General features: G+C 42.8%; 1 protein-coding gene across 2 annotated transcripts in view; it reads left to right on the top strand.

The window, feature by feature from the left end:
• The window catches only part of nr4a3 (nuclear receptor subfamily 4, group A, member 3), a 24,516-nt gene that overhangs the window by 4,504 nt on the left and 7,963 nt on the right, over nucleotides 1–12,049 (top strand). For both annotated transcript variants that reach the window (XM_008432625.2, XM_008432624.2), the window contains 4 exons: nucleotides 563–1,398; nucleotides 8,201–8,330; nucleotides 9,605–9,768; nucleotides 9,867–10,066. In XM_008432625.2, coding sequence (XP_008430847.1) covers nucleotides 565–1,398; nucleotides 8,201–8,330; nucleotides 9,605–9,768; nucleotides 9,867–10,066 — 1,328 coding nt within the window. In that variant the 5' untranslated portion in view covers nucleotides 563–564. The remainder of the gene's footprint in view (nucleotides 1–562; nucleotides 1,399–8,200; nucleotides 8,331–9,604; nucleotides 9,769–9,866; nucleotides 10,067–12,049) is intronic.

The raw sequence follows: 12,049 nt of genomic DNA, 5'->3' as shown, positions 1-12,049 counted from the left end.
CACACACACACACACACACACACACACACACACACACACACACACACACACACACAGCACAAACACAAATAACTGGATCTGAATCTTGCTGCTTCTTCCCCCTTCCTTACCTGACTAACCGCGCGGACCAAATCACTTAGGTTTGAAGTTGCGCCTGTTGGGGCTTCACATCTTCCTGCTGAGTAATTGTTCAACACAAGTGCAAGGAGTGTAAAAGCATGACATGAAGTGAATGGCACTGCGTGGCAGAAATTAGGGAGGGAAAAAGGTGCATCCAGTTAAAAACTGCCTGTTCCAATAGAGCTGTGCAGAAGTTTTTAGTCACATTGTGATTGGTAGGCTGATGTGCACGAGCCTCTAATAGATTCTGCTTTTTCCTCTAGATTTATCGTAGCATCTGTCTCAAAATCCCACCCTTGTGTTGCATATCTATTTAACAATTGTTGCTATAGGCTTCTACTGTACTCCACTAACACAATAATATGCTTTTTGAATAAAAATCCCGTGACCAAGTTGTGTCATGTAGCTCTGACCCGTCTGTATGCCCTTTGCCCCCCCGCAGACATGCCCTGTGTGCAGGCTCAGTATGGGCCGGCCCCTCCAGGCTCCACTTACTCCGGCCAGTCCTTCGGCTACCAGGGTGACAGCTACGGCTCTGACCTTATGACGCCGGACTACACCAAGCTGGACCTGGGTGGGGGTGAGATCTCTGCCGCTGCCACCACCTCCCTCCCGAGCTTCAACGTCTTTGTGGAGGGCAGCTACGAGCCCAAGTCCTCCTGCCTCTACCAGATGCCCCCCCACAGGCCTATCATCAAGAAGGAGGAGGAGAGTTACCCAACTGCCCCGCCCATGGAGGCCATGACCTCCACCACCATGTACTTTAAGCAGTCCCCTCCATCCACCCCCACCACCCCATCCATGACACAGCAGCCTGGGACCTCCTTCATGTGGGATGAACACTCCTTGGGCCCCCAGTCTCACCCTCACTCCATGGGCTCGGGCCTCGAGTCAGGACCCCTCAAGTCCCCTCGCTTTTCGCACTTTTACCAGCACTCCCCGCCTCACAGCGGCGGCAGCGTTGGCGGCTACGAGAGCCTCGGAGGGGGGCTAGTTCGCACCTCGTCCTCTTCATCCTCATCTTCTTCGTCAGTGTCCCACCCGCACGGCCAGCACCTGGAGCAGCCCATGTACCAGCTGCACCGCGGGGCCGGGGGCAGCAGCCTCGCCTTCCGCTCCCTGGCTCTGGGACCGTGTGGCCCCCTGCTAGGGGACAGCCTGCCCTCGCCGCCCCCTCGGGGCCCACCGGGAGAGGGGACCTGCGCGGTGTGTGGGGACAACGCAGCATGCCAGCACTACGGCGTACGCACCTGCGAGGGCTGCAAGGGCTTCTTCAAGGTAAAAACTCTAAAGTTTTTAAATAACGCCTGTAGGTCAGCAATGTGGGACAGTAGGTCATGGATGTGAGACTGCTTGGTTTATTTATGAAGAACATTTAAAAACAGCCAAAGTGAGTCACTGCCGTGATAAAATATCTGAATAACAAAACAATAAGGCTAAATTAAAAGCTATGATAAAGATACATTAAAGTCTCATTCTGAGATGGAATTAAAAGCTAATATAAAAACCAGAGTTTCAAGTATAAAATTAAGATTCTACATCTGCTGATGATATAAACATATATACATCAGCATGACTGGCACCATGCAGCAGCAAGTTAGTTAGTTTAGTTATTTATTTCAAACATATTCACATTACAATGACATATATTTAGATAACTATTTGTGTGTAGAGGAGATAAGAAGAAGTATGAACTTATTTGACCTTCCTTTGTTTCTTTTATGTCTTTCTTTTTACACATTTTACACAAAACTAATTAAATCCACTGATTTACCTTCCTATAAGCCTTTGTTATTGCACTAATTGTTTTTATTAATTGGATATTTTTTCAAAGAAATGAATTTGTTGACTTTTTTTTTAGAAAAGCAAAAGTGCAGCAGCTGTCTTGCAGCCAGCTGACAGGCAGTGTGTAACAACAGGAGGGGAGGAGGCAACATATATCCCAAATATTACTTTAAATGAAGGGATAACCCAACAGAAAATCTGAAATCAACTTAGCTTTTCTGTGTTTTGAATTGTTCTCTTTCTCATTATCCTCTCCTGTTGCCAACGTCTTTGACCCGATTCCACCAAATGCGCACAGTCACCTCCTCCAAACTTACATCAAACTGAAGTGTTTCTCTTGAAACTATTTTCTTGCCTTGCTCCCACTCTTACACCTTCCTCTCCGCTCTCTAAATCATCCTCACAGTCATAGTGAAAGCTCAGCACACCCACGGGGGTCATCTCTCCCAGCAACCAAGAGGGCAAAGTGTCTGCGTTTACCCAGGAGTGTGTGTTGGCTTGTCTTACTTGAGGACACAGGAGGATAACAGCCCTTATTCTCTGTCTGAAACACAGCCCAGCGAGTGTGCAGTGGAAAAAGGTCTCCTCCTTGAAATCAAAGTTTCCTTTCTGCTTGTTATTATTGCCGCAGTGAAATTGACCACATTTCACTGACACAATACCACGTCCAACATGAGTCAGGTTGAAATTCGGTCTCCGCAAATGATTCAGTTGTGCGCTTCTCATTCTGGCTGCCACACATCACATATCACCGCACACGTGCTAATGCAAGATACGGTTTCAAGTCCAACGCGCACGTCATATAAATGCAACAGACCTTTAATTTTTTCTACTGGGTGAAAGACGTTTTTTTTTTTTTTTAATAAGTGAGTGGCACAAGAACTACAAGTAGAAAGACATTAAATTCAGGTAGTGTAATTCTCTTGAACTATTTGTAATTTTAATTTAAATATCTCTGCATTAAAAAAAAAATCCCAGCACACTTTGTTAGGGCTTTCTGCAGGAGCAAAAATGAAGTGGCAGCAAGTCAGAGGGTGCAGAGGTAATTGAATAATGCCTCTGGTAGGTGGAAATAAATTATCCTTCTTTTCAATTAGGTTGACAATTTGTTTTTATTTAGTAATTAATGAAAACAGTGTCTGATGGAAGCAGGCTGCAGGGTGTGTGTCAGTGTCTGCGTGTGCATGTGTGTGTGCGCTTGTTACAGAACTCAGCAGCCACAGAGTTTGTCTACGCTCGCTGTGCTTCCTCTACACACACACATGCAGATGCAAACATGCGTAAGCGACACATGCATGCAACCACATTTAAAGAAAAACATATATGTTAAAATTCCTTTGTTCACTTTGACTGTAGGTTGTAGCACTAATAAGGAAAACCACCTGTTTTTCTTCACATGCAAGAAAAACAGGGGGTTTTCATATACAGTATATATACAGTGAATATAAATATATATATATATATGTTGTTTTTTTTTTTTACATTTTTTTATGCACATTACCTCCATTATCGTGATGGTTTTATTGTCCCCTGAAATACTTCCCTGATTATATTTAATTATCTCCGAGTAGTTATGACACATTAATCCACAGAACAGGCTAGCTGTAAATTATTGCTAGTTTATTAATGCAATTCGAAGCACATTTCCTCATGAATTAATTTCAGATGTTAAACAACTTTTTCTGTCCCTCGTTCTATTATTTTTGGCTGAATAATGTGTGCCATTCACTATGTGTGTGGTTTTTTTTTGTTTTTTTTTTTCAATAATGAAGTGAATCTATTCAGCTAAAATTTGACTCCATCTCACCTGTTTTTATAATGCATTTTGTTGCATGGAGCAGAGCATTAAAAATATGTGTTTTTATGTACACCAGTGCTGCTCTGGCTCATCAGCTGAGCTTGCTGCACAGAAATGTTATGTTCCATCTTTTGGAAAGCGAGTTAGTCATACCTAGTTATGTGGCAGAATTGTGACAAAGCAGCTGTGAAAAGTGTATTTTTAAATACCTAAATGGGAAATACAAGTTAGTCGACATGCACAGGAATAGGCTGCTGTGGTGTAAGTTTAGATCAACATTGTTTGTTCATCCACAAAGAAATTGATGAGAATTTAAGCTGAGAAGGGGGAAAAAAAGTCCCTACAGGGGCTTTAATTTAAACCAAATATGTTACATGTCAAGAATCTGCCTCTGCTTGCTCCATCAAGGCCCCACAACACCCACAGTGTGCCTTTTTTGGCATTTGTGCTCATTTGAGAAGTTGATTTTTCACCTGAACCCTTTTCAGATTGAAGCGGGTTTATTTTTTTATAAAGTTTATTTGATAGGGACAGACACACATCGACATAGACAAACTGTTTGAATCATGGTGCAATAACAACAGCTAATTCGCAGCACTTGTCCCTAGATGGGCTTTTAAAAAATAACTCTAAAAATTGAAGTGATAAACATTAAAATAGCACAACATAAAATATACAAACAGAAAAATGTAGAACATCTGTTCTACATTTCTGTTTTTGACATAACCAGAGTTTTGTTTGATTTTTGAATGTACTAAAACTGGTTACAGACTTTAAATGAACAGGAAGTGAGTTCCAAACTGCAGATCCTCTCACAGATAGAGCACTTTGAGCAAAAGTGGTTCTTCGAAAGGGGACCTTACAATTTCCATCTAAAGCTGCTCTGGCAGATCTGCTGTTGCCCTGCAGTCTCTGTACACAATCAATTAATGGCGTAGGTGCAAGTCCATTTAAACACTTAAAAATTAAGAAGATTTGTAAAATCCAAAATGCCAAATTTAGCCAAAATGTGACAGTGATGGAATCTAATCGGCTTTTGAAACCTTTAAGTCCCTATTATAGAGACTTGCTAATGGTTTGAGTGTAGTTTGATTAGTCTGAGACCAGACAGTAGCTCCGTAGGCAAAATGTGAATTCACCAGAACTTAGTTTAGTTCCCAGAGACGTTTTGATTCAGTCTGTGAATTCACCAGAACTTAGTTGGGATTTGAGTTAAACATGTCAGATTGAAATTAAACTACAGTATATATCGCATCATTCTCTTGGTCACATAAATGAAAAACAGAGTCATGATCAACCCTAGCCTGAATGAGGTTCTGAGCAGAATTTGATTTGTGAGTCCAGAGAAGAGCCCCCACAGATTCACCCTCTTTGTTTTCATGCACACTCTGCATTGAAAGTTAACTAGTGAGCTAACAAGTACTTTCTTACATTGACAGTTTGTCACTCACCATAGATAGTATTTATTGAATAAATCTAAAGATAGAAGCTGTAAATTGGTTAAATTATAGAAGTTCTCTAAAATTATAACTTTTTTCTCCTCTTTTCTTCTTTATTTGTGCAGCACTTTAATGCAGACTACTGGCAGGCACGTTTAATTAGTTGTGCTTGGGTTTACATGTTTTTTCAGGTACTTGTAGAGACTTATTGTCTGACACCTGCAGTGTGCATAAATTGTGACTCAAACGACATACAATATAAAACTAAAGCAACAACATAAATTACGTCCCACCTAACGTTGCTGTTATTCCGGTCACAGGTTGTGAACTTGTCCCAGGAATTTAAATGTTAAATAATTTAGCTAAGTAGTTTCTTTTTCCTGCTCTGTTGAAAACTATGGAAGAAATTTAAAAGTTTGTTCATTCTTGATAAAGCTGAAAACAAACAACAAACAAATTCTGCAATTTACAGATTAGGGGCTCTTGAGGGCCCCCTACTGGCCTGGTGGGCATTAACCTGCAGTTTATATCACTAAAGCATGGAGTATAGGAAACAAGAAAAAAAAATTGCAGCCTTATATATGCTGATCTCTCAATGAATTAACACCTGTGTTGCAAGATGTTAATTCATTGAGATTTTAATTGATCATTGAAAACTCAAGATTTTCTTGGAAGTAGCAGTACATTAAAAATACCAGACTTTATTGTCAAGCAGCCAGACTTAACTCAGCCTTTACACACCTCTTTCAATCTGTAGCTTTCAATCCACTGCAGGGAAACAAATCAAATCCACACATATCTTAAGTCTAGCAGCATTGAATGTCAGTAATGTGGTTTCCTGGTAGAGAGCAGCGACAGCAGGAATACTATGAGTGCATCCCAAAGCCTTTCTCCTCAGTGCTCAGGACGTTTCAGTGAGTGACAAATATGAATCAAAATACTGATGTCACACCATTTTAGCAGAATTGAAGTAACAGGAACGTAGTTAATAGTAGCTGGAAGGCTGAACATTCAGTACTTTTTTAAAAATTATTATCAACAGAAACAAAACAGCTCAAAACTTATGTTTCAAGGCAAGAGTACCAAAAATAATAAATATTTATACACTCTCAAGCCCCACCTCCAGTCCCGTTTCGGTGGCGCCACTGTTTTTCCTCGCTGACCCTGCGGTAGACCTGTTAAAGGTGTGAACCCATGTTGACATGCCTGCGTCACCCCGGCCGCTCTTCCTATTCTGACTAAGCGGATGCTGATTTCCCTATAAACTCAGTTAATAGCCATAACTACCTTATCCCCGGCGCGCACGGGTCAGCGGCCATTGAGGCGTAGGGAACGTAATCCGCCGTGGTGCCATGGCGACCGCTCTCATCCGGCCCTGGCGCCTCCTTTGATGCGTCGGTTCCGCAGCCGCGCGCAGCCCGCAGTGTAATTGGTGTGTGATTGGTCTCTCTGGGGACGCGGGCATGTGTGGCGCGAGGGTCTCCTAATTGGATTTATTTGTTTTGATACATTCTAGAGGCGTTTAAAAGAAGAATGAGAGGCTGCGGCACTTTCCGTGTGTTCCGTTTGTTTAATTTACGGCTTGTTCTAGAGGCACAGCTTGACGACGTGTAAAATGTAAACAGTCTGCAAATAAAAGCATTTACACTTAACAAGCGCCTCTGCGATCATGTGAAGTCAGGAATTACCACAGGGGATGTTTTGAGTGTCTTTGGTAATTGCTTGATGCCTGTACTAAACACATGTGTGCGTTTAACATCAAAATGAAGAAAAAAGTTAATCTCTCGGTAGAAATGAGGGCTGTTCTTCACAGGCAGGTATGCTGATGATCGGGGCTGGTCTGATCCTGCCCTCTTTTTTTTTTTTTCCCCTCAATGGAACCTCTTTGCTCTATCATATCTGCACCTTAGGCCAAAGAAAAAAGAAGGGGAAAAAAAACTCAAAAGGGGTTTAATGAGTTTTAATCCCATGTGTCAAAGACTTCTGTAAAGATCCCCCCCTGAAGGTTTTACTGAAAGTTAACAATCTCATGTTGCTTTGTGGCTTGTTTGCACCAACAAATAATTACTGAGCACTTTAAACAAAAGTGCTTCAAATTGTCACTCTGCTCTGTAAAAATCTAAATGGAAAAACAGTCAGTAAACTTGGCTTTCTCACTCCACCTCCACCATCCTTTGTTTGAGCTAATAATAAAAAAAGGACTGAATGTCCAACCTTCCAGCTACTATTAACTACTTTGCTATTACTTGCACCTCTGCTAAGAGGGTGTGACATCAGCCTACCCATCAGTGTAAGTATTGCTGCATAGTCTCCAATAACTATTACCAAACTGTGAAAACTTATGGCGCTCACACCGGACATGAAATAAGCCTTAGAAAGCTGCCGCTCTGTAAAATAAAAGCGCCCTGGGCGGGGAGCCACATACTTAATATCAGAGACGACCACCTGTCCCGCTGGCGCATGTTTGATGTCTTCTCAGATATTATAAATGGCCTTTGATTCATGAAAACTCCGGGTCCATTCGGTCCTCCCATGTGGCTGTTTTTTCATTTTAATAAGGTCAGCAATAGCAGCGCGGGACACGCAGCAGAGGAGAAAACAGCACCCACGGGGCCCACTGAGAGAAGCGCGAAGCTATGCGCGTGGCTCCGAAAAGGTGCCACGAGCTGACCCGGGAGCCTTCACAGACAATCTGATCACGCAGACCCCCCACCCCCCACCCCCACCCCGCCCGCACCCTCCCAGCCTCATCTCGCGGGACCTGGATCCTTAACGCCACGCGCTCCGGCCCCCCATTGTCAGCTCCGGCTGTAATAAAATTGTCCCTGCTGCAGGCGAGGCTTGTTGGAAAATTAATTTTATCTAATTATACTGATGTCACCGTCGCCTTTCAGTGCGTAATTAAAATCTGACCTGCGAGCTTCTGCGTCCTGCTCTTCGATAGGGGAGGAAAAATTGAATTAAACAAATCAAATATTAGGTGCTGATTGTGTTTGGAGGCTGATCATCGGCATGTCTTGTTTTTTTATTTATTTTTTATTTTTTATTGTTATTCCAGCGCACCGTGCAGAAAAACGCCAAGTATGTGTGTCTGGCCAGCAAGAACTGTCCTGTGGACAAAAGGAGACGCAACCGCTGCCAGTACTGCCGCTTTCAGAAGTGCCTCAGCGTGGGCATGGTGAAAGAAGGTAAGAAGGAGCATCCCACATGAAAGAAACTGCTTACATAAAACATTATCCTGATTTCTAAAGTATTCGCAACTTTCTTTTCCCCAGTTTTCAGTGGGTTTTAATGGGATTTTATGTGATAGACCAACAAAGCGGTGCGTGATTGTAAAATGGATATGTGGTTTTGAGATTAATTCCTATTTAAAATTTGAAAAGTGTGGCATGCATTTGCATTTACCCCTGCTGAGTCGGTGCTTTGCAGCTGCAGCTGCTAGTCTTTTTCAGGATATTGGACAGAAAGCATCTGTGAGCATACATTTTTAGTCTTTTCCCAGATTTTCAATTGGATTTAGGTCTGGACTTTGTCTAGGCCATTCTCACAAGAATAGGCTTTGAGCATATCAGCTTCCCTTACCCTGTGCAAGAAAAGTATCCCTGCTAGGGTAAGGATGTCATTCTGCTTCATGGTTCACAGTGAGGATGGAGTTGTTGTGTTTTGCATGTTGCCCAAAAAGTACATTTCTGGTCAGGAGTGCATTCTTCCACATCCTTGACAAATAGCATCAAGTAAACTTTCTCATGGTTTTGTTCTTTACCACAAAGTCCAGATTTAACTGGTCCACTAATAGTTGTCGTGACGACAGATTCTCCATCCTGAGCTGTGGATGTGATTCTGTTTGTTCACTTAACCTACGAGGCCTTCACAAAAGATCTGAATTAATTGAGTTGCTTTGTCACATAAAATCCCCCAAAATACGTTAAAGTTTGTGTTTAAATTGTCACAAAATGTGAAAAATGTTCAATATATGTAACAATTTTTGCGATTTTTCCTGATTATTCCCTCCTGCTGGTGTTCAGGAGGCCAGTAATGACCCAAACCACCCATATTCATGCTGTGGACAAAATGCAACCGTACAAAATAAACCACAACAGCGTTAAGGCTGGCCATCAAAATCACACATTCTTTCTGTTTTTCTTTGCGCTGTGTTTTTCTCATGTGAAAAATCGGCGTGACACTCATACTGTCCTCGTTCCCCTGAGGTTTCTCACCTGTCTCACACGTCCTGTAATACCCCCACCCACATACAGACAGCACATCGATGCAAATACACCCAGAGCGTTCATATTCCCCTGCCACGCTAATGCATGTGCCAGCAGAGCAGCTCCACTGCCACCTGCTGGCCTGCTGCATGGGAAAGGTGGGAATGCTGGACAGCTCCTGACGAGATCGGGTCACTAAGTTGGAGGGGGGGAAAAACAAAATCTAATTTGCCTTGTCTTTCTCTGCTTCACAGTGGTCCGTACTGACAGCTTGAAGGGCCGCAGAGGACGGCTGCCCTCCAAACCAAAAAGCCCCCTACAGACAGAGGCGTCGCCGCCGTCGCCCCCGCTCAGCCTGCTCTCTGCTCTGCTCAGGGCTTACTCCCACTGCACACCACGAGACCTTGACTACAGCCAGGTACCCCCTCCCAGCCGCCCCCGTCGGTCGGAAAAGCTCAGTCTGGTTCGCCCCGGCTCTTGTTTTACAACTTCTTTCCTCTCTCTGCATCCGAACAGTTCAGCGCCGCCGACCCTCCGTCCTCCACCTCAGACGTGGAGCACATCCAGCTCTTCTACAGGCTGCTCACCATCTCGATGGAGACCACCAGGTGCTGGGCCGAGCGGCTGCCGGGCTTCACCGAGCTCCAGCGTGACGATCAGAACCTGCTCATAGACTCGGCCTTTTTGGAGCTGTTTGTCCTGCGACTCGCATACAGGTAGGACAGATAGATGTGTTTTTCTTTTTGTGTTTCTTTTTTAAATCTTACATCATTTCATGAACATAATGGGTTGCAGTGCATAAATGTGCTTGTAAAGCCGGTGTGCCGCTGTGTTGGTGTATCTCCAGAGTAGGAGGAGTGCTGCTGAGTAGTCACCATATTAAGCGAATTATGAATGGAGACTTTAGCTATGACAGCGGCTACACCCACAGAGTTCCTCTCCGCTCGTCTGATATCTGACGCACAGAGAGCCCTATGTGTGTGTGTGTGTGTGTGTTCTGCAGGCTAAAAGTGTAAACGCTATGAACTGACAGCATTGATTCCATTGAAACGCTAGTCAGCTGAGAGGCTGGAGAGGGTTGCTATGGGAGGAAATGCGTGTTGAGATCAGCTGACAAGGAAAGAGCTGGATCACACAGCGTCTTGTAAAACCGCTCAGACCGCTGGAATTTTTTATCACCACTGGTAACATTATAACCAAAAACTTCAATGAGTTTTTGGAGGATTTTATGCCGTAGATCAACACAAAGCGGCACATTAGCACAGGTAACTGGAGGAGCTGTACAGATCCACAGCTCAGGTGGGAGGACCTGTTGACAAGATAATTATAGGGGGAATCAAAATATCTTGTTATCTAAAAGGATCTTGTTGGAAAAAAAAAAAGCACATGACGTCCCCTCTGGAGTTTGCGACAAACTGTGTAGACAAAATAGCAAGTATTTTGTCTACACAGTATTTTCGTCTTGTTTCTTGTGCAAATAAATCACTACACTCGAAATGAGACAAAACTAGCTTACAAGTTATTTTTCAGCAAGACATAGGAGCTTGTTTTAGGTCAAGCTCCTAAGTGCTAGTCCCACCTTATTTCACTTTTAACTGGTACTTTTGCATCAATATTAAGGAATTATTGACTTAAACAAGCCCCTATTTCTCACCAAAAAAACACCATCCATCCATTTTCTTCCACTTCATCCGGGGTCAGGTAGTGGGGGCAGCAGCTTCAGAGAGGAGGCCCAGACTTCCCTCTCAACTCAAAACACCTTTGAGTTAATTTTGTCTTATTTCAAATGTACTAAGATAGTTTAACTGGATACTAGAAACACATACTTGGTGTTTTTGCAGAGTGGGGAAGAAAGTGATTTGGTCAGAAGAGACCAAAATTGACCCGTAAGCAGAACATTGAGTGTGGAGGAAGTCTACCACTTCCATCTCCACCTTTAAGATCTGCGATGGCAGCATCATGATGGAGGGATGCTTTTCTAGATCCACCTTCCAACTAAAGAACTATGTTAAACATACAACCAGAATTACGATAGATCAGGGCCGTCAAACTCATTTTTATTTTGGGTCAAATTAAGATCATGAATGTCCTCAAAGGACTTTTTGTGTCAGAAAACATTGATGAAACTTCCCATTAATCTGTTAGTATATGAATAAATAACAGCCTCTGCAATTGATGAGTACTTCTTGTACAAGTGTCTTCTCACATTGAGTTAATTTTGCAGTGTATAAATAAAAACAGATCTGATTTGATCGATAGAATAACATTCAAGTACGCAACTCTTATCTTGAAGGTTGTTTTTATGTGGCCCTCTAGAGCCATGAGGGCCACATAAAAAGCTACGGTGTGACTTGAGTTTGAAACATGTAGCTTAGATCAAACAATGTTCATCTGTTAGAATGGCCCAGTCAAAGCCCAGTCCTAAATCCAAGTCAGATTATGTCGCAGATTTTGGAACAATCATAGATGCTTTTCATCCAGTTTGAAGAAGAAAATGCTCAAATTTAGTTTCTAGTTTCTTGTAGAGAAATTCTTGAAATAATCTGAAGCTATACTTGCAGTGAAAGTTGGTTCTACTTTGCAACAGGAGGGAACAATACAAGTGCACCCAAATCTCGTGAAATCAATTTAAAAAATACACTCAAATTTGTGATTGTAATGTGAAAAAAATGTGTAAAAAAAGGTGCCAGGCGTGTGAA

This window comes from Poecilia reticulata, linkage group LG16 (genome assembly GCF_000633615.1).
Source record: "Poecilia reticulata strain Guanapo linkage group LG16, Guppy_female_1.0+MT, whole genome shotgun sequence".
NCBI lineage: Eukaryota > Metazoa > Chordata > Actinopteri > Cyprinodontiformes > Poeciliidae > Poecilia > Poecilia reticulata.
The sequence above is the reverse complement of the archived record's forward strand: the minus strand, read 5'-3'. Positions and strand labels throughout refer to the sequence as shown.